The 23,011-nt window shown below is 36.2% G+C and overlaps 2 protein-coding genes across 8 annotated transcripts in view; one reads left to right on the plus strand and one right to left on the minus strand.

Moving 5' to 3' along the window:
* Positions 1 to 17,801, minus strand: part of LOC128031747 (ral GTPase-activating protein subunit alpha-1) — a 62,117-nt gene extending 44,316 nt beyond the window's left edge. For 4 of the 6 annotated variants that reach the window (XM_052620124.1, XM_052620125.1, XM_052620122.1 and 1 more), the window contains exons 1-16: positions 17,469 to 17,801; positions 12,631 to 12,741; positions 10,344 to 10,393; positions 9,707 to 9,764; positions 8,624 to 8,667; positions 8,172 to 8,355; positions 7,296 to 7,411; positions 6,857 to 6,995; positions 6,503 to 6,711; positions 5,099 to 5,344; positions 4,565 to 4,735; positions 3,948 to 4,073; positions 2,431 to 2,579; positions 2,217 to 2,340; positions 1,130 to 1,367; positions 809 to 973 (exon numbers count right to left, since the gene is read on the minus strand). In XM_052620124.1, coding sequence (XP_052476084.1) covers positions 809 to 973; positions 1,130 to 1,367; positions 2,217 to 2,340; positions 2,431 to 2,579; positions 3,948 to 4,073; positions 4,565 to 4,735; positions 5,099 to 5,344; positions 6,503 to 6,711; positions 6,857 to 6,995; positions 7,296 to 7,411; positions 8,172 to 8,355; positions 8,624 to 8,667; positions 9,707 to 9,764; positions 10,344 to 10,393; positions 12,631 to 12,741; positions 17,469 to 17,574 — 2,236 coding nt within the window. In that variant the 5' untranslated portion in view covers positions 17,575 to 17,801. The remainder of the gene's footprint in view (positions 1 to 808; positions 974 to 1,129; positions 1,368 to 2,216; positions 2,341 to 2,430; positions 2,580 to 3,947; positions 4,074 to 4,564; positions 4,736 to 5,098; positions 5,345 to 6,502; positions 6,712 to 6,856; positions 6,996 to 7,295; positions 7,412 to 8,171; positions 8,356 to 8,623; positions 8,668 to 9,706; positions 9,765 to 10,343; positions 10,394 to 12,630; positions 12,742 to 17,468) is intronic. The other 2 variants (XM_052620127.1, XM_052620126.1) reach the window with 2 other exon arrangements.
* Positions 17,802 to 18,980: 1,179 nt separating this feature from the next.
* LOC128031365 (breast cancer metastasis-suppressor 1-like protein-A) lies at positions 18,981 to 22,744 on the plus strand. 2 transcript variants are annotated; one of them, XM_052619581.1, is made up of 10 exons: positions 18,981 to 19,488; positions 20,366 to 20,456; positions 20,554 to 20,699; positions 20,798 to 20,877; positions 21,095 to 21,191; positions 21,275 to 21,364; positions 21,464 to 21,528; positions 21,613 to 21,652; positions 21,965 to 22,091; positions 22,180 to 22,744. In XM_052619581.1, the coding sequence occupies exons 1-10, from the start codon at positions 19,353 to 19,355 to the stop codon at positions 22,295 to 22,297; spliced, it is 990 nt and encodes a 329-aa protein (XP_052475541.1). In that variant the 5' UTR covers positions 18,981 to 19,352; the 3' UTR covers positions 22,298 to 22,744. The 2 variants fall into 2 exon arrangements, with proteins under 2 accessions (XP_052475541.1, XP_052475542.1); XM_052619582.1 differs by having other exon boundaries at positions 18,983 to 19,488; positions 20,572 to 20,699.
* Positions 22,745 to 23,011: the final 267 nt, after the last annotated feature.

Here is a 23,011-nt window from a genome sequence, read left to right on the forward strand (position 1 = left end):
GATCAGCACTGACCTACACTTGAACATGTCACTGAGAAATCTATACTGGGAACTTTATAGGAGAAACGTGATGTGTTAAAGACATTCAGTCATTGAGTTTTTTTAAGCATAAGGCTGCATTCCTATTTCTATACAATGGGCACCAAGTAGTCTGCTAGAATAGGTGTTAGATGACAAGGTGTATGTGAAAGTAACAAGATGCTATGCAGTGTATTCACTACCATTAAAACGTTTGTGATCAATAACATTTGAAAAAATAAAAATAACTTTTACACAGTAGGATGCTTTAAGTTAAAGAAAGGTTAAGACACTTTTAATGACACAAAAGCTTTCTATTTCAAACAAATGCTGTTCTAGTGCACTTTCTATTCATCAAAGAACCCTGAAAAACTGTATTACAATTTCCACAAAAATATGTGGGCAATATCCAGTCATTTCAATAGAAATCCACTCAACCTGGAAATTTCATGTGAGGATGAAATATTTTCCCAAGCAGATTTTGCAATAGGTTCAAGTTGGTTACACGGATACACTGTGTTGACCAACAAAAAAGCTGCTTAGTTTGAAAGTGACACCTGTGTAAGCAGTTCTTCATACATCTCTACACTATTGACAAGACATTTTTGCCAAGCCAAACCTTCACTAATGTGACTGAACCTTAAGAAAGGACATCATTTAATGCAATCAAGTTCTCTCCTTGTAAATATCTTCATCTTTGCTCATCTCTGTCTTTCTGAACTAGGGTAACAGAGTAATAAGCAAAGGATATTCAGGTAGAGAGGACAAGAAGTGTTTGAAGCACACTCACCCACTGTCTTCTGTCTGACGATGCTTCTGGCCTTCTCGATGCCTGGTGAGCCAGCAGTGGTAGCGCTGCGCTGTCTCATGACAGCAGCTTGGCCTGGTGGGTCTCGACTCCAGCCTTTGGAGAACGACCTATCCACAGTGATTTTCTGGCACTCGTGGGCGCCACCTATAGGGAGCGAATGCATCACATACACATACGATAGTGATGTTTCAAATGTTTCAAATGCTTCAGTGGCTTGGATTCTGCATGTTTTGCAACTACCTTAGTCTGTGTGCAAGCATAAAAGTACTCATGTGATTTTGTATTTTTGTACAAACTCACCTTTGCCTTTGTGTTTCTTCTGTTTCTGTTCACTGAGCTTGTCCAGGGGCAGCTCGTTCAGGTCCAGGCTGTAAAGGTTACGTGCTAGTACCTTGGTGAGTGTCTCCATGGTGAGAGACCACTCAGTGACCAGCTCCTCCCAGCAGGTGAGAGATGAGAGTACAGACAGCAGGTCGTCCCACAGCTCCCGAGAGATGTACACATTCAGATTCCCTTTGATCCAGGCCACGATCAGAGTCTGAACAGGAAGACAGCACAAAGTATGGGCTACATCAGACACTTTAACATGTGAACTAGAAATAATAATTGTAGGTTATTATATAAATAATAAACTGTATTTATTAATATTCTATAAATATAAAAATAAAATAGCTTTTGTTTTTACATTGTTAGTTTTAATTTGAGTTTAAAGGGATAGTGCACCTAAAATGAAATTACTTTCACAATTTACTTACCATCCACTTGTTCCAAAGTTTATTTTTCGTGCTACATTTTTGGCACAACATGAGGGTGAGTAAGTAACGACAGAATTTTAATTTCTGAGTGAATTATGCCTTTAAGTTTTAGTAATTTTTGTACTTTTGTCTCTTTTATTAGTTTTTGTTAGATTTAAATGTATTAGTTTAAGTAATTTTAGTACTTTTTCAAAACTTGAAACTTTTAACATTTTCAAAAACTTTTTTAAAAGATTTTTTTTTATACATTTAAAAGTTTTTAAGTTAACGTTTTTCCATTTCATTTTTATATTTTAATTTTAAATTACAATGAAATTAATTGTAATTGTTTTAGTAAAAAAAAAAGAAAAAAAGAGAGCTGATATCTACTGGGTCTGTCCAAACCAGATTTCAAAAAGCAAGTGAGATTTTTCTGTTCATCTGAAAGTAAAATACAGGAAAAAAAAAAAAAAAGGAAAAAAATCCTAAAGCACACAGTATATACGATCTGTAATATGTGGTGAGTGTTTTTGGACCAATGAAAATTCACCATGTGTGGAGCAGTCCAAAAATGTCTCCTATTCACAATCGCAGAAACCGCTAAAACTAAAGAAACAAATAAATAACTGGCATGGTGTGTTGGTTGGCGTTACCTGAAAAATGGCTCCCGCCAAACGGCCCGATAAAGTGTTACTCTTCTTCCCATGAGGCATAATAGATGGAGGCCTCTTCATCACACACTCCGTTACTCTTAGCAACACCAGCAAGATCTGCTCCCTGTGACGAACACAAATACAATCAGGATGAGCAGATATTCCAAGCAGACACCTGAGACCAGATTAATGAACTGGAATGTCATAGTCATACCAGGTCTTCTGGCTCATGGTTTCATGCATGACCAGACTGCGGTATATATTGAGTACACGCTTGCACATGTCAACATGCTCTTCCAGAAGTGACTTCAGCTCATTGGCTGCCTCCACAAGGAAGACGTTAGAGGAGTTGGTGATGAAAACCTGCAAGAAATAAAGATTAGTGGGGAACTGAGACTGGAAGGAGAAATGTTTCACAAATTTTCCCATGAACTGAACTCTGCTTCATCCAAAAATAAGTAAGTAAATAAACAGCTAGAAATCTGACATGCAGAGCTATGTCAAGGTCAAGGTCAACTTTATTATCCCCGAATTTCAATTTGTTTCACAGCCAGCAGTAAACCCTATGCAAACAACAAACAAGCACCATAACACACAAACAAAAACAATGACTTCCATTAATAATATACATACAATTATTTGTAATATAAAAAACCAATGGCAGCTGGTATAAAATAATTTTTAATTCTATTGGTCCTACATAATTGCAAACAATATCTGCGACTTGAATGAAGCAACTTAAAACCATTCTGCAAGGGATGGCTGGGATCATTCATAATTAACCCAGCCTTCTTCAAAGTCCTAGCCTTATACAAGTCGTTCAAATCATTTAAAATGGAGCCAACAATCTTACCATACACTTTAACAATACCCTGCAATCTGTTTCTGTTTTTAACATGTAGTGAGCCATACTAACACACAAATGAGAAAGTAATGACAGATTCAATACAACAAGAGTAAAATATCTTCATGAAAGTATTATCCACTTTAAAACTGCAAAGCTTCTGCGGGTAGAAAATACGCTAGTGGGCTTTCTTACAGCATCCACATGAGACTCAAAGGTCAACTTTTCATCTTTTACAGTACCAAGGTATTTAAATTGATGTACAACCTCAACAACATGATCATTAATGACCACAGGAGAGATGACAGTGGGATTCATCCTAAAATCTATAATAATATATAATATAATAATATAGCTCTTTAGTTTTGATCAAGATCAATGATCAAGATCCTCACTATTTAAAAGGGAAACGATCACTGAATCATCCACAAACTTGATATGACGCTTCTCTAGTTGCGTTTGACACTCATTAGTATAAAGCACAAACAAAAGAGGGATAAGAACGCATCCTTGTGGTGTCCCAGTCGAAGAAAAAAGTACATATAATATCCAATTTACTTTCATACGTTGAGACCTATCAGTTAAAAAAATCCACGCTTTCATTCAGCGTGTCTTTCACGTGTTTCCCCATGTGCTTCTCATGCCTGCTTGTTTACATCAGAACGCACATACGTCTTTTAAGCAGCATGCAGCAGTGTTGTGCATTTTTACCAGTTGATTGTAAAAATATTCTTAAAATGCATTCCGAATTCGGAATAATTTGTAATATATATTTATTCAAGGTATTTAGAAGTGCCCATGATAACAATATTGTGCATATTCATTACTGTGATATATTGCATTACCGAATACCTGCACATGTCTAGTACACCAACATCTAAACTCACCTGTAGTGTGGCCTGGACACCAGCATGGACATTATATTCCAATACCTCAGAATCAGAGGATTTACTCCCAGAATTCCTACACCAATTAGGGTTTCGACTGTGAATGGACACTGTGAGCCCAATATCCTATGCACAAAACACAAAAGACATTGATTGGTAAACAACAGCAGTACATTATTAATAACAGATAATTGGTTAGATAGTCAATATAAAAATATAGGCCTATGCTGTTTTATCTGTTCTATAAAAAAAAAACTATTATTATTTTATTATAATAATACATTTCACACAAAAATTCCATTGTTTTCAATGTTGTAATCATCAATAATATAATATAAATATTATTTTTATACATTTTATTTAATACTTCAGAAACTTGTTTTCGAAAAAAGTACACACTCTTAGAATTGGGAAAAAAAAAAAGGCCTGATATAAGCTTCTTACATCAACTTAGCCAAACGGAATAATTAAAAAAGTGGATATTAGCTAATACCACCACTGATGTATCAGATGCAAAAAAAGAGAAAAAAATACAGAGAGCAAGCTGTTGAGCAGGCTGACTCAGTGTGTAATAGCTGCTTTTGCATTCCTCTGTTGTCAACTTTAGAGACACCTACCTCCTCCTCTTTATCAGTTCTCTGCTCGTGGGTGGAGTCCGGCTGGCCTGTGAATTGGTCTTCCTCTGGTTCTCTCATAAACACAGGCTTATCCTGCTGAGAGATCCACTCTTGATACACCCGCACCACCTTACGCATGGCTGCGGCCTCACACATGGGCAGCAGGAACGCCTGCAAAATATAATACACTTTTATATCCACAGACAAGAATCAGTGTACAGAAGTATCAGTGACTAAAGAGATACATAGCTGGACATCTTTCCACACATCAAAATAAAATCTTTTGTACACATCATGTGCACCATTTTGAACAGGAGATCTTCAGAATAAGGGCTTTAACAATCCCTACTGATATTTAACATTTCTCACACATAGCAGTTCCTCTTTGTGAACTGTAATCACACTAGGACAAAGAAGCCCCTGATCAGAACAATCAACCTCTCTTATCACAACTTCTTCAAAAATGAGCCAGACTTCCTTTTTCATTGATATTTAGATGAACTGAAGTCTTTCTGTTCCTCATGATAGAATTACCTGTCGAAAGATTTCAGTGATAAAGTTGACGTTGGTTCTGGAGGAGCAAAGGACTCTGCGCACCACCTCAATGTCTGTGAGGTGTTCTTCGTCCATGCTGCAGAGGCTGGAGGAGCTGGGCTCTCTCTCCGTCAGGGTGCTGGTGTTGGAGTGCGACTGCTCCGGCTCACCACTCCCACCCCCATCCAGACCATCTGGTCTCAGGCCGCCATCCTCCCCTCGGGCAGCCAGGCCTGCCGCCGCTCTCTGAAACAGCAGCAACATTGCAAAAATGTGCATACAAATGTTGAACAAAAGCAGTGAGACAATGTCTAGCTTAAAGGGGTAGTTCACCCAAAAATGAAAATTTGATGTTTTCCCCCCACGGCTTCCATGATGTAGGCGACTTTGTTTCTTCAGTAGAACACAAACCAAAATTTGTAACTCAAACCGCTGCAGTCTATCACTCTTATAATGTAAGTGGATGGGAATCACGGCTAAAACATACAATAAAACAATACCAAAAAAACATACACAAACAAAACCAAATTAAACCTAGTGGCTCGTGACAACACACTGATGTGACAAGACAAAAAACAATCTGTCTGTGCAAGAAGCTGAACAGTATTTGTATAGTTTTTTACTTCTGATTCACACAATGTCCAAACTTGCATGATGTAAAAAACAATACAAATACTGTTCAATTCATTGCATAGACCGATCGTTTTGTGTCTTGTCACGAGCCACAAGGATTAATTTGTGTATGTTTTTTTTTTTTTTTGCCGTGATTCCCATCAACTTACATTATAATAGTGATAGACTGCAACAGTTTGAGTAAAAAATCTTGGCTTGTGTTCTATTGAAGAAACAAAGTCGCCTACATCTTGGAAGTCCTTGGGTAAGCAGATATACATCAAATTAAAATTTTTGGGTGAACTACCCCTTTAAGACTTTAACCGTTCGGTTACCGATCCAGAACTTAAAGGGAAATTCTGTCATCATTTACTCATATAGTTTCAAAACCTTAAGACTCCAGTTCACCTTTGAAACAAAAATATAGAAAAATATATAAAGATATTTTTCATAAAAAACCTGAAAGGTTTCAATTAAAAGTCCCGGTTGCCAAAAAAAAAAAAAACACCAAAAGACAAAAAATGTCATAAAGGCACCATTAAATTAATTCATATTAACCAACCAATTTGGTCCAAGGTATAAGATCGGCTGCATATGGTATACACAGAATCTCATTCTTGTGTTGTGCACATGTGCCACATGCTAGAACAAACACAGTTTTGGAAATGAGGGTGAGTAAATTATAACAGAATTTAAATTTTTGAGTGAACTATCCCTTTAAAAAGTCAGAGTCATGCCAACCCTAAAAGTGCTTTACAACCATTTCTGTGTCATACATCTGTGTATTTTTACCTGGATGTTCTTTGGCACGTTTTCACCTTCCATGCCAGGGATGTGTGTTCCTGTGTTTGACCGCGGCTCCAGCCAGAAGGAGACCAGCCAGCGGATAAATATGACTCTGGCATTGAGGAAGTTCTCTTTAGTGCAGTACAGGGCTTCATTGGTCTCTGGGTCTCTTTTTACAACTATGTAGTAAGGCTTTGGTCTCAAAGATGGAACCTCTATTATAAATCAAGACACAAATCCTAATTAGATAACTTATCATCATGAGCAATTATAACTGGTGAAATAGTTCCTCAAAAACAGCAAGAAAAAAAATAGGTTTGCTTCGACATAAAAAAGGATGGCATGATCGTTAACTCTTACCCAGAATAGGATTGTACAAACTGGTCTCCTTGGAGAAGTTGGGGAAGATATGGGCCAGGTAATATTTTTTGAAATTGGCGAATAGGAAGGAGAACCCCTTCTCGTGGTTCTCCTTGCATTTCCACTCTAGACTTTTGGCCTGTAAGGAGACAGAAACACATGGCAAGCTGAGCACATACACAGCCGCTGGGAGAGAACAGCTTGTTTGTGTTATGTGGAGGACAGTGGGGTTGGTGGAGGCAGGCAGTGTGTGGTGCTGTTGTTTATGTTGGGGAGGGTGTAAAGCAGAGCAGCCGTTACAGCGCAAGGGAAACATAACGCTGCATCAAATGCATGCAGATCTGGAGTCAGTGGCATGTAAGTTTGGTTTCCGCAGCTTTAGAGTTGGGTCTGCGCCAGCCATGTTAGCATAAGCAGTGTTAGTAGGAGGGGGGAGTACCTGGTTTACCATGTATTTAAGTAGAGCCTCAAGGAAGTAGCCAGTGAGATCTTCCTGGGATTTATCTCCTGACTGGGGTGGCACCAGGGGACTGATCTCCTCTGGAGTCACTTGAGCTGCAGCAATGGACAAAAATATGTTGTAAAGGGTATTTTTCATGTAAAACATTTTTTTTTACATTTATATTTAGAGGTTAAGAATTTAGTTAACTATGCAGAGACAATCATCATAAATCTCCCTGCACAGTGCACACAAAATATTTATTGAAACTAAGCTGCAGAACAGAGCAATTCAGAATTAGCTGTGGTTCTGATATCATAACCAGGAGCCAGTGTTATTTATAAACTAAAACTATTAAAAATCATTAGTGTGATATCAATTAACACAAAAGTAAAATTAAATTAAAATATTTGTTAAAAATAGAAATGACTATTAGAAATGTTGCAATGGCAACTTACAGAAACAAGTTGGATTTAGCACTAAAATAAAAATAAATTAAAGCTAAATAGAATAGAAATAATACAAAATAGAATAGATTACAAAGCTAAATTTGAAATGAAACCAAATAATTTAAAATACGAATAAACACTTTAATAGTATACAAATAATAAAAAAATTAAACTGCCATGAGCATACTATTAAAAAACAAAAAAAAACAAAATCCTGTTTAATTTTAAATGTAAGAGAGAGGATGGAAAATTACAATTAAATTATGACTATTTTGGTGAGAGAACTCTTGAAAAACATTCAAAACAACCTTAAGAGACAAAATAAAAATACTACAAAAGTGTAACAAAAGCTCTTTGAAAGATTTTGAACATAAGATTATATTATTTTATTATCTGATAGGGACGCAATTTGTGAGAGACAGCGAACCTTCACGCTCCTGAAGGTTAAGGGGAGGGCTGATCAGATTATCCAGGGTTCGAGGGCCTAGCTCAGACTGTGGTGCAGGGAATCCTGGGATTAGACAGGCGAAGATCCAGAGCTGCTCTCTCAGAGCGTTGTGCTGCAGAGCCTGCATCCACAGAAGGAAGAGACGCACCCCTTCCCTCCGGATCTATACACCACAAATACAACCACATTATTGGTTTAAATGATTTTTACAGCCATCTCAACCTTATGTCAGCAGAAAAATAACCCTGAATAACATGAACTGAATAAATATACACTGAAGAAATAAGACAAAACCATTTAAGAAATAATAAGGATTGATAAATATTTCCTTAAATTTCTTTCAAAATAAACAACTGCTCACACAATGACAATGTCTATTGAGATTTTGGCTTTTTATATGATGTAAAGCATTTTTTTTTTACATTTAATACCTTTAGGGAGTTTCCAGTGTGTAGCAGTTTCTTCAGAATGAGACCTACGAAGCAACACAGTAGTTTAACGTGAGGTACAAATTCATAACTTCCAAATGAGCTGGCTTTCTAGATAATTCTGGAAAACATGTTTGCTCTGGTCTTTTTGCGTATTTTTAGTCAATGGTGTTTATTTGTTTGTATGGAATGTGGGTTTATTGAGAAAAGAGCTAAATAAAATAAGTCTGAAAGTCCTTCATGGTATTGTTATTGGCATATATTGGTTTATCTCACTGATGAAGGACTGTAATGTCAGAGTTCTCGGTCAGATCTGGGTGTTTCTGGGCCCCAGGTCCTTGGCATTCTCTGTGTTTATCTTGGTGGTCTGTGTATCCTTCTGCTAAAAGACTTCAAAGCAGAGGAAAAAGAGAGACCACCGCAACCAGGCGCAAAGTATCACTCGATACATCAGATCTCGTCCATGTTCATTTGCGTTATCTGCCCTAACTATTGATGCGACTTGGTTTCTTGGAGAAAGCTCATTAGTCCAAAACCACATTCCATTTACACTACTGTTCAAAAGTCTGGGGTCAGGAAGAATTTTTACTTTAGCAAGGAGGTATTAAATTGACAAAAGTGACAGTACAGACGATTATAATGTTACAAAAGACTTCTATTTCAAATTAATGCTGTTCTTCTGAACTTTCTATTGATCAAAGAATAAAGAAAAACAGTTCCACCAATATAATAAGCAGCACAACCGTTTGAAAAATGTATGGTTAAAAAAAAATTATTGAGTGGCAAATCTGCATATTATAATGATTTCTGAAGGATCATGTGATACTGAAGACTGGAGTAATGATGCTGAAAATTCAGCTTTGCAATACAGAAATAAATGACATTTTAATATATATTTATTTAGAAAACGGTTGTTTTAAATAGTAAAAATATTTCACAATGTTACTGTTCCTACTGTATTTTCAAACAAACAAATGCAGCCTTGGCGAGCACAATTTCTTTCAAAAATCATATGTACCCCTAACTTTTAAATAGCAGCGTTAAAAAATAAATAAATAAATAAATAAAAAAAGTCGAAATGTTCACCTATGCTGTGGAACTGCCATCTTCCTTGTATTCGCTCTGGCAACAGCTGTAGGATTTTCTGCAAGGTAAGCACATGGATTTGACTATATATATATATATATATATATATTCATGTTAGTACTAGCATTTAAACAACTCAATGAATGTAACAAGAGATTGAAAAATGTGGTGAGTGTAGCACATTTTTACATTTCAAAACAGATGAACAGATTTGTGCAAACACGCATTACTAGGCTTCCTCGTGACATTGTAACAGGCTGGAATGTTGCAATAGCTCTCCTACACATAGACATCATGCCTGTCTCATCATGATGGGGCATCTAAAGTGTCTCCTACCTTCACCATTACAACCAGCCCATAGGGACATAGCAGGTGAGAAAAAGCTACAGCGTAACTCATTTAGCAGCATTTAGGGCGTGGAAAAGAACTGTTTTCTGTTTGAGGGACTTACAATTATCTGTCAGTTGCATGTCAATCTCTATTATCAATGATGTCATTACTGATGACACTGATGCCTCATTCATACTGCGCCAGATGAGAGTATGTGAATGAAAGTTTACACAGGTGAAAATGTCACAAAGAAACCAAAGCTGATGAGACTGAGCTAATTAAACAAGTGTTTATCTATATTTCTTACCTCAAATATAAAAAGAATAGAATCAAGCTCTTCTCGTTGTGATTTGTGACCTGTAGGGAAAATAAAAACGAACACAAAACATACTGAATGTCACCAAGGATCACAGAAACCCACAGGGCTGCTATTAATAGCTCAACAAACAAGGATTACGTATTTGTGCTGGAAACATGGGACACTCAACATGTGGCATCCAGACCAGCAGCTCAAAACAATCTTTTTGTAATTTAATTTTAATCAAAATGTCATACAGTAAATAGATCCTCTGGTGAAATGACATATACCGCACTTCAGATCTGCCTCCATCCAATCAACAACCAATGGATAGAACCAAGATCTCGTCTTACAAGTTTTTATCTTTCAATAATCCTTTTGATTTTAATATCTAATCACAATCCGGAAGAAAACCTACTATGACTGAACATGAACACGGGTGCTTCTAGATACAGAAGCTTGTTCACTTGTCGTTGAATTCAGAATTGCATCAGAAACTAGAGATCTACATTTTCTGAATAAAATGTGAGCGGTGGCAAAACTCGTCACTGAGCAGTTACTAGGGTCTTTCATCACCTTTTAACAATTTGGATTTGCAGTTTTAACTCAGAGGTTAACTTTGTAACCATTCAAAGTTAACCACTGCTAGCATGTGTAACATGTTGGAAGTCCTGTGTGCTTGACATGAATTAAATGAGCCAAAACCCCTTGTCTACACTATGTCCTGATGCAGACATATAGGTCTTGCTAAATGGTTGCTAGGGTACCCTGTTTGGTTGTTAGGGAGTGGCTAGGCAGCTAACAATGATGACACTCAAAGGCTGCTTACCAGTATGAATGATATAAATGAACCCCCATGTCTCTAAATTCACTAGGAAGCAGTGAATTTAAGTCTCTGTGAGTCAAACAAGTCCACCCCCATGACACTGTGATCCATAGATACCTATCTGGTACTTTTATAATGGAAGACTAGGGGATCAGTTGCTAGGGTACTCTAAATAGTTGCTAGGCCAAGGCTTGATAACTTCACAGTGATCCTGAAAGACTGATTGGTTGTCTGAGTAAAATTCTCCCACCCCCATGTCTGTTTGACATTTTGATCCACCATAGAGGGAAAAAAAACATATGCTTAGTTCCTTCACTATATCACATCTATTGGGCGACTTTGGGGGGCTCTTGCACCCAAGGGGTACAACGTATTACCCACTGGGAAGTATGTTCTTGCACAGCTTGACAGTCTCTTCAAATGCAGAGAGCCACATGTTTCTACGAAATCCTTGCCCTGTACCATGACCCATTAAATTTGGCAGCAATGCAAAGCCTAAGGGATTTTTCACCCCCTGTGCGAAGATCGTACGCCTGATTGCCTGATGTCATAGCAAACCACTCCTCAATGAGCCACATTATTTTATGCCTTTTTCATGGGTCTGTGACAAATGCGGTATGAGTTACGTGCTGAAGTTTGTCCAGAATCTATAATCATAAAAGACAAGTGAGATATAGTAACAGTTCACAAGCATCACTAATTCATTCATAATGCAGTGCAAATGTTTTCAGTGCAATCTATGTCCTCCTACTGTCATTTTTCCCTTTCAGGTCAGCTACTCTAATGGTGGTACAACAGTATGAAAAAAAAAAAGTCTTGCTGAACAAGTTAGTTAAACCTAAACTGTCACTACCTGAACAATAATATATCTGTTTTTATTGACACAAAGAGTAAGACAAGAATGCATATTAAGTAAACTGATCATGACCCAATCCCATTTCACCTCTCTCACACTTTATTTCCTGCCCACATTTGAGTGTCCCGTAAAATGAAGGCAAACTACCTAAAAAATTTAATTAAGTAAAAGAAAGCACAAGAGGGGAAAAACCTGGAACAACTGCATGTACAGAGCAAGGACAACAATATGAACCGTAGTTGCAGAAGAACAAGACGAAATGTTAAGACATCAAATGAGAGGTCAAAGGGCGTGAGCAGCTCTCTGAATACTCAATGAGCAACTGTGCAGTGTTCCGAGACACTGGCTGCGCTCTCTGTGCACTATAATGAGCCGGAGTCAACGGACATTGCTAACTGGGGGCTGGCTAATTTTCGTCCTAAGCCATTTCATGGAAACTTGCTCATTAACACAGTAACTTCTGACTGTGTGTTTGCTGAGAGCACACAATAAGTAGGCCAGCTGAAAAACAACACAATCAAAACCTGAAAAACATTAAACTACCAAACAACAGTTCAGAGAACATTCTCATGAGACAGTGGGAAAGAGATCAAATGAAGCGCTGCTGGTCTTACCTTTCTGTTTCAGGTTAACCTCGATGGTGACGAAGTTTTCAAAGAACACATAGTAGATGTGGGAGTAATTCTGCTCGAAGAGGTGTTTGAGTTCAGCAGGCTCTGCATTTTCTACAAAAACAAGAGCAAAAAAAAAAAAAAAAAACAGTGAATCAACTAGTCATTTTAGCAGTTTTTTTATTTTTCTGAAATCCCTTCTGTAGAATTGTACAATTAAAAACTGAATAACTTTCTATTTTGTGGTGTTTCAACTAGAAAAGACTAATTGAGATGCAACTTCTGGGGAAGAATTGTATTGTGCTAACAATTTAGTATGCTAACAGTCAGCACTGACAAACCCTCCTCGAGAAGTTTTGTCTTTTAATTCAGCAGTTTACCAAGGAGACCCAAATATGGAAATCTCATTGCAATGAACCCCATTCAATAAATGTAAAAGACAGCTACATATTTTCACGCATGATGACCGATTTATACTCTGTGAGAAAAATATTAGGCGTGTCACTGTGAGAAAAAAAAAAAATAAGTGTGATACAGAATGAACATTTTGTTTTAAAATAAATTAAGTGGCTTCTATACTTTCATAAGATTAAAGCAAATTATTAACATTTTATTTGTAATTTTTTTAATTCAGTCAATCTCAGTCAAGTGCCCGCTACAGTCTATTAATAGAGATGTGAGCTGTCATGAACACCAGAGCCAACAGAGAGACCTGGTCCAGATAAACACTGAAAAATATTCAGACCAAGGGTCCATTCTATCATTACTGAGAAAGCATAAGCAGTGGAGAAGTCATACTTGTTCAGCAAGTCACTCTGGGCATACTACAGATGTGCACAAGTTTACACTAAACTCTTCAAAGTGATCCATTCTTGCCTTCAACCCACAGAAAGAGGAATGCTTTTAATAAAGAGAATACAAAGAAAACAGAAAGAAAGAAGAGAAACCTATGAGAAATATACAAGAAAGAAAGCAAATGTTTTTATTGCCATTTTTTGAACCTGATGTTTTTAATGCATTTTCAAAAACACCTATTTATAAAGCATTATTAGTGATGTGCAAATAAAACAAAATATAATTTATGTACTGCTTATTTTTGACTTACAATTTAATAGTAACTGACTACAATAAAGTTATATAGGGACGTCAAAAATAATAATGCTATAATAAAATATAATATTTCTAAATATGCATTATTAGTAATATATTAACATCAATAGTTATTATTATTTATGAACAACTTGAACCTTTATTTATTTATACTTTGAACTATTTGGGAACTCAGTTACACAAATCCTCACATTGTCCATGTCTTAGTCAATCTGACAATGACTAACAGTGCAGTAGTGAACTAGAGCTCTACGAATTTTTCAGATTGTGGTGTATTTCAAAAACCTTTGAGAACATACAGAAGGAGGGGAATTTTGGCTGAAACTACACAACATTAGAGAGAACAGACCAACGGATGATGCTACACTGGCTGTCGGAAATATCTGTGATGTAAAATAGATTACAGCAGCGAGGACAAGTGTCTGACGGTGTATTAGAAACACTTGAAGATAATGGCCCTCATATTTAAAGATGAACTGAACACCATGAAAAGAACGATGCAACAGACGCTCCCAAACTGTCAATCTCAAAGAATGCACAATGTATTAGAGTGCATCTTAAAACCAGAACTAAATACAATCCTTCTGATGTCAGGATATTGCCATGTGGTCACTAAGGTATTCTGAGGGGTTGCTAGGGTAGACACTTTCTAACCAAGGTAAAAATTCTATGCGTTTAAGATATATATATATTTTAAATCATCAAACATGCAAATGCATAATTTCAATTGCTTACCTCTTTATAATGAGATACATTTAAAGGGGTCATATGATGCGATTTAAATTTTTCCTTTCTCTTTGGAGTGTTACAAGCCCTTGGTGCATGAAGAAGATCTGTGAAGTTGCAAAAACTAAAGACTCAAATCCAAAGAGATATTCTTTATCAAAGTTCACTCGGCCACGCACCCCTAAAACGGCTCTTTCAAACACGCCCCCACATGTCTATGTCACTATGTGGAAATATTTGCGTAATGCCACCCAAATGTTCACGCAAAGAAAGAAAGTGTGGTTTCAGTAACCACAGTTAGTGTTAAAGCAGCCATGTCAGGGAGATGCTGTGTGTATCTAGAAGAAAGGAAAAGCACTTTATTTGGCTTTCGAAAGTAGATGCATTTAGGAATCTTTAAGATTACTTACAACAGAACAGTAACACATTTTATGGACGACCGTTTTGTGAACCTAGAAGAGGAGCATGTCAACATATTCTGTTACACCAAATACACAAAATTATGATCTTTAAAAAAGCATTATATGACCCCTTTAATATCCATACTACAAAGATATAGGAAAAAATACATGCACATTTTTAATTGGTTCAAATCTCTAACTTTAAGTATGTGCAGTAGTAAAAGGGATGCAGTCATTTCAATATCAGCAATCAATCAATCTCTGGTTCTTCACAAGTTATTGAGTGTACAGCATTCGGTTGAGAGCCCATGTAATGATTGACTTCACATAAAATAAGACTGTTGTTCACATCAGCGATTCTCAAGCCCAGCAGGCTAAAGATGCAGATTGATTGCACAGAAAGGCTAACGTAGAGATGCAGAACTTCATCAGATTACAGTCTGAACTAAATACATATTAATTCACAAGTTCACACAGTTCAAACAGTCCCACTAGCATTCAAACAACAGGTAGTTCTTAAACCAACTCTCAAACAGTCAGTTTCCTATCAGAGCCATTTCTCTGCAAACACACCCATCCGTTTATTTAGGCTACACTTCACTTCCTCAGGTCCCCCAGTGCACAAAAGCTGTTGTGCACAGGGTCTGATCTAGGCCACAATAAGTGGATGTGTGAAATGAATGGTTTTTCATATCTGAATACTGACCATATCATTTATATAGAGAAACACCAAAATTTACCAAACATCATAACATGTGTGTATACACACACACACACACACAGTACATATCATCATATTATTGCTTTTACTGCATTTTATTAAAAAATTACAGCCTCTGTGAACATAACTTATTTCTAAAGAAGTTATGACTTCTTTCAACAAGACTTCTTAAAAAAAAAAAAAAAATTGTAAATCTTACTAAGGTCAAACTTTTTAACTGTAGTCGATATTCAGCTCGTTACTTTAATTTAGCCAAAATGAATAAGTAATGCAAACCATAGTTTTTCTGACCCCTTTGCAAACAGTACAATATAGACAGGCAATAATGCAATCCTTCGAAATACCCATTGTTTTTACTCGCCTCTTCTTTTGGAAAACACCTTAAAAATAATTAGTCACATGACAACATAAATGCATATCTTTGATGTTACACTATGGAACAATCACAGACACAAAGACTTTTCAACAATCCTTTTTACTGTGTGATGGAGGCAGTTTCCTTGCCATTCATGCAAACATCACATAGTTTTCATCGTCAAAACAATCATCAGCGTAACACAATGGCACCAGGAAACACCACAGAAAGCAATTCAGGAAACGGGATCGTGATTGGACAGTAAGGACTCCAGGGCAGGTCAACATCTCAAATAGACTCTTTGACCACAGACACTGATTGTACACTGAAGAATCTGCCCTGTTACATCATGAATCATCCTCATGTCCAACATTCAGGAAGTCGGTGCAGTTTTAAAGCTAAACAACTCAGGAATCTGAGGCAGCCGGCCTGAGATGGACTCCTTCTCTGACTTCCTTGAAAACTCCCAAAGGAAGTGCTATTTTTTTTTTTGTAATTTTGTGATGTCCCACCCAGTCCTGAAGAACCATATCTTTGCTCTTCCCCACCCAAAACATGAACTAATCTCCAGCGGCCAAGAAGCATCCTTTTCCTTCATTGCATTATGAATGACAGGCCATGAACTTGACACTTCTTGAGGGAATTGAGAGACAACTGCATTTACAGTTTTTCCTAAATAGTTTTTGCTTGAATCTCGAATGAGAATTATTATTTTTATTTTTTTTCACACCAGATTTAAATTGCACTTTTTGGCAAATGTGTTGAAAAGAGCAAATATAATTGTTTCCAATTTACACAATGCCTAAATGCACATGGCTTACTGATTAAAACTAAAGAGTGAAACTGTCATACTCTCTGCAACTCCTCGATCATTTGAGCCATGATTTTATAGAAATATATACTTTGATTTTGCCTCAAATTCCCAATTTGCTGCTTATTAATAGTAAAGTAGTTGTTAAGTTCAGGTTTGGCCACTAAAATAAAGTGTTACCATATATATATATATACACTTGTACTTACTAAATAAATTTAAACTTAATTTAGATATTATTTATTTATTATATTTATAGATTTGCACAATTCTTAATTATATTTAATATTTATATTACGCACATAAATAGACAGGTTGATAAACCTAAACAAGGGGAATGTCAATCATTCAATTGCACTTCCAGACAGAATAACCATTAAAATTTATAAAAATAAAAAAAATTACAAATATGCATGCATAACATCTACTCAGCAGATTCACTGACATTTAAAGAGGTTCCAGTTAAACCAATGCATTTGTCATATCACTGCAAAGACACAAAAGACTCAACCATTCAAAAGAACGAAACAAAACACTATAAAACCACTGCATACTTGTTCACACTTCTAAATGAAAAATTGTCAATGACTGTCACATGTTTTAAAACAAAAAACACAGGTTTTTGCTGGTGGTGCCTTCATTCTCCTGTTTATAGCATATTAGCACCCTGCAGGGCAACATTAGGACCATAAAATTAGTACAGATGTTATTTCTCACCAATAACGACTCTCAGATGTTTCAATCTTGTCAGCACGTCCTTCTTGGGGTCCAGCACTTTCTGTGTCGATTTCCTGACATCTCCATGAGTTTTTTTAGAGAACATACCGAGATGTTTTGAGGAGCTAATGATAATCTTCCGTTAAGTCCCTCAAACATGGAAGGGGTTGTCAGATTTACGGCTCGAAAGGTGTTATGGGTTGTAAGGAAGCTTGAGGAAATAGAGGTGAGGCGTGCATTTTTGCAGAGGAGGTCAAACAAAAGAAAAAAGCAGCAAGCCCTCCTCTGTGTGTGTGTGTCTAGTGAACTACACACCTCTCTGAAGATCTGAAAACATGGCGGAGGACGCGACATGAAAAACAGCATAATCGAGGCCAGAGACATTCAACGCTCAGACGTCATCCAAAGCACAATCACCAATAGACCAATCACACATGAGGATCCACAGGACAGGAGAAATAGTTCACATTCATAAACAATATGTATTAATGTTTATTTATTTATTTATTTTGAGTGACAATAGATGATTGCACTTAATATCTGACAATAAAATGTATAAGACATTTCTAAACTGTTATAATGAGGTCTGTTTCTTACATATTTTCTTTAGTGTTATGTTTTTTTTATATCTATGCGAAAATGATATACCGTTTTCTATTGTTCATCGTATGTCATCTTTGGTCTCTTTTATAATGTTTTTACAACTTTTGAACAGTATTGTGCATGTGATTTTGAATATAACATATGCTTTACATTATTTTATGAAATAACGAATTTAACCTTTTTATTATTATTTTCATTTATTATTATTATTATTTGCAAGTAAAATGCATGAGTGAGTGAAGCAGTGAAAACACAATAAAACTTCTATCTTTGCCTTTACTGTTCAGTAAAAAAATAAAATAAAATTATATATATATATATATATATATATATATATATATATATATATATATATATATATATATATATATATATATATATATATATATAAATAGTTCACATTCATAAACAATATGTATTATTATTTTATTTTTTTTGAGTGAGGAAAAAATTGCAATATATATATATATTGTCTTCATCTGTTTTATACAGTCTAAGGTTACACCTTTATTTTGTGTTACATATTCTATTGATAATAAATTAATGAAAAGAAAAAAAACTGACAGAAAAAAATACAAATATAAGAGGGTTTTTTCATAATGTTTGGAGATTGTGAATTATTATGCATTGTACAATTATCTGAAAATGAAATTGAGTGAACAACAACAACAACTCTGTTCCAAGATAAATAAAACAATAATACATTTATACGTTTAATTACTACACTAACGAAAACAACACAATCATTTCATCCATTCGACAATCGATTTATACCGCCTGTTTTTATAGTCGTAAACACGCTCGCCATTGGACGAGTGACGATGGGGAACTGTAGTTCTTTACTCCACTAAAAACAATGGTACCCTAAACATCGGTGTCACCATAAAAACTACAAACCCCAGAGTGCTAAAAAAGCGCACATAACGCGCCAGTGTCCCTACCTTTCAGAAAGTAGCATGGCTTATTAAATTAAAACAGGAGGGTTTTTTGGGGGTTACAAAAATATGAAAACAGGTAAAGCGATTTAATATGCAAGAGCCCTCCGTTTTGATTTAATCATATCTGGACTAAACGATAGCGGATGGTCATTTGCAGGATTTGAACGTTTGTTAGCATGATACATCTAGATGTTTATGTAACTGTTTTGTTTTTAGCAATAACATCAAGCTAACAAACACATCAGCTCACAAAAGAGAGCGAGTAATTAAAGGTGACAAGTAACTTAGTTCAGTAGTTTTTACTACTCCCGGTAGTCTTAGTTAAAAAAAAAAAAAAGACGGAATGCCAGTGCACTCGAGAGAAAAGAAGGAGAGCAACCATGAAGAGATGGAGGTGGATTTCGCAGAGCAAGAAGGGAGCAGCTCAGAAGACGAGGATACAGAGAGCTCTTCTGTCTCTGAAGATGGGGAAAGTTCAGGTGAGAAGCAGGCTTTTGATTTTCTCTGTGTAACGTTAGATGTGTAGAACAGATGGATACATGTAAAAATGCATTGCAATTAAACCTGCAATTCAACAAGAACCATGAATACTCGAAAATTGAAATAGAAAATATGCCGAAAAATTGGTTCACCCTCATGCCATCAAAAATGTAGATTACTTTGTTTCTTCGTCTGAGCAGATTTGGAGAAATTTAGCATTAGGCCACTTGTTAACTATCGGATCCTCTGCAGTGACATCAGAATGAGAGGAAACATCACAAGTAATCCACACGACTCCAGTCCATCAATTAATATCTTGTGAAGTGAAAAGCTTACACACACACACGCGCGCATATATAGATATTAAACAGTCCTTTCTGGTCAAAATATAAAAACAAAGCAATAATCCATTAGTTTTCTCTTCTGATTCAGACAAGATTACACGCAACGGTTTGAATAAAAAAAAAAAAATTCTTATGATGGAGCCTTTTGCTTAACAATATGTTAGACATATGGATTACTTGTGAATTATTCTGATGTTTTTTTATGTGCTGTTTGGACTCTCATTCTGATGGCACACATTCACTGCAAAGGTTACATTAGTTAGCAAGTGATGCAATGCTAAATTTTTCCAAATACGTTCGTTCAGATGAAGAAACAAACTCATCTACATCTTAAATGTCCTTTGAACTTTTAGGGCCATGCAGCCTAATGGCACTTCGATGTTCAGCAATCCACATTTTGAGTTGTCTGCTGGTTTTTTCCACATAACAGAGAGCACATGGGAAATGCAGCATATAAATAACGATAAAGGTCTTACAAGAAATCATTGTTTACAATAGTTGGGCAAAGAAAGAATCAATCTTTTTATTTCAGAAATGGACGATGAGGATTGTGAAAGGAGAAGGATGGAATGCTTAGACGAAATGACTAACCTAGAAAAACAGTTCACTGACCTCAAAGACCAGTATGTACCATCCTCCTGTTTGTATTTAATCCGTGCATGAATTCATGTTATTTACAAGTGCATAATTATTTTTATTTTTTTTCCATTGGTCACTAAGTGTGCATGCTTTCCTTAGGTTATATAAAGAGAGACTGAGTCAAGTTGATGCCAAACTTCAGGAAGTGATGTCGGGAAAGGCACCAGAGTACCTGGAACCCCTTGCTAATCTTCAGGAGAACATGCAGATTAGAACTAAAGTTGCAGGTCGGTCTTCTGTCCAAACTGAACATGGGAGTATTTTTCTTTGAAACTATGCATTTTGGTGCATTACGTCATTGTTGAAACAATACATTCATGCATAGGTATCTACAGAGAATTGTGCTTGGAATCGGTGAAGAATAAATACGACTGTGAGATCCAAGCAGCGTTCCAGCACTGGGAGGTGAGCTTTACAGATGTAATCCACTATTACCTAAACAATGGTGCATGTCTGAAACGTCTCGCTAAGTCATCATAACAGAGCCATAGAGGATTATTTATATTGTTTGAGCTAACAGCACCAAAAGCCTGCCAGCTACCACACTAATAGCATGCATCTATTTAAACAAACTTTTCAAAATTAAATACAATTCTAATTTGGTTCATTTGATCTCTTCTAGAGTGAAAAACTGTTATTATTTGATACGGTTCAAAGTGAACTAGAGGAGAAGATCAGACGCTTGGAGGAAGACCGTCACAGCATAGATATTACCTCGGGTACTGGAATTGTGAATACAGTCACAAATAATATCGTTTTTTGGATTTATTTATACAATCTTTGTCATATATTTACCTTACAGAGCTCTGGAACGATGAGTTGCAATCAAGAAAAAATAAGAAGAAAGATCCCTTCAGTCCAGAGAAAAAGAAAAAGCCTGTTGTTGTGTCAGATATCCTTAACTACAACCAGCCGTACATGCCTATAATCAAAAATGTTTTTGGAATTTGCTGGAAAAGTGTATAATTTGTGAGTTTCTTAACATGTGCACGCCCATTTATAGTTTACATGCTGCAAGACCTGGATATACTGGAAGACTGGACTGCTATCAGAAAGGTTAGACTGTCAAAACCATAACACTTTTTATATGGAACCATATTTATTGAGAAGCAAATTATGTATTTTGTTAATATCTTATAGGCAATGGCAACATTAGGACCTCACAGAGTAAAGACTGATGGTAAGAGCATATCTACTGCACTACAGTTTAAAAGTTTGTGGACATAGTAAAAAAAAGTAATCTGTTGTAAAATTTCCCTTTTAGTATAGTGACCTTGAACAAATGTGTCTAAGTCCCTTTTGCTCTGGGCAGCTTCCTGGAGTTTTGGTGCATAATGACTCCCTCCTAAGTGGTTACCTATTAACACATTCCAGTTAAATATAGACACATCATGTTTGTATTGTTACCGCGGTTATACTAGCTTATGCTATAGGTGTTTTATTATGCAACATTTAAGCTGTTACATTACTAACAGCAGAACTTTTGTTGTAGTTTCTTCAAAGAGTGACAAACACCAGCACAATGCCCGCTCAGAAGACGGACGCTTGTTTTACGACGGGGAATGGTACAGCCGTGGACAAGCCATATGTATCGACAAGAAAGACGAGTATCCTACGAGGTGAGGGATCCAGAATGACCGAGCTCATATTGATTATTTTGCAGCACTTTTTGTGAGTTCTGTTTCTCCCGTCTTCTGTTTCAAACAGCGCCGTAATAACTACAATCAATCACGATGAAGTCTGGTTTAAGCGAGTCGATGGGAGCAAGTCAAAACTCTACATCTCACAGCTTCAGAAAGGCAAATACACCATCAAATATGCCTGATCTACCTGAGATCTGATCAGATGTCGGGATGCCAGTCTGACACGTTTAATAGTGCCATTTTATGTACAGTGTATCATGATATAAACACCTTTTTGATGTTTAAAAACAGATATGTTGGTGTATTTTCTGTCATTTGAAAAGTTTATGTTATTTTATTGTATATTCAGTGCAATGCAATTAGTAAGATTAGACAAAAATGTAGTGTAATTGCTACCATGATTTTTATGACTGGCTTCATTACTCATTTTAGTTCAACTCAGTGGTGTTTGAACCCAATTCTAATGTGTAGGTCATTTGTAATGCCATGTCTGGCTCCCACAAATGGTTTTCTATTTTTTTTTGTTTACATATCTGCCTCATCACTATCTTCAGATACAAATGATATGCCACAATTTGCATTTTGCTTGTGAGGCATCTTCTATGAAATAAAGATATTTGATATTTTTAGGAGTGAGTGAGTAGCTCTTCAAACAGCTGTTAACTGTTCAAGATGTGATCTTGCTGCTCTATTTACAGTCTAAACAAGCCATACATGTGGTGAATACTTTATATAATTCACTGTAATGTGCTTTGGTTCAATGTTGTCATGTGGGGTTACAGCACCACCCTTTGGTTTCTTTGTTGTGCTGTTCCTGTTGTTTTTTTTATGCCTTTTTTCTTGATTTATCCATACTTTTGAAAAATCTGTTGAATGTTTTTTTTTTTTAGTTATGA

This window comes from Carassius gibelio, chromosome A17 (assembly GCF_023724105.1).
Source record: "Carassius gibelio isolate Cgi1373 ecotype wild population from Czech Republic chromosome A17, carGib1.2-hapl.c, whole genome shotgun sequence".
NCBI lineage: Eukaryota > Metazoa > Chordata > Actinopteri > Cypriniformes > Cyprinidae > Carassius > Carassius gibelio.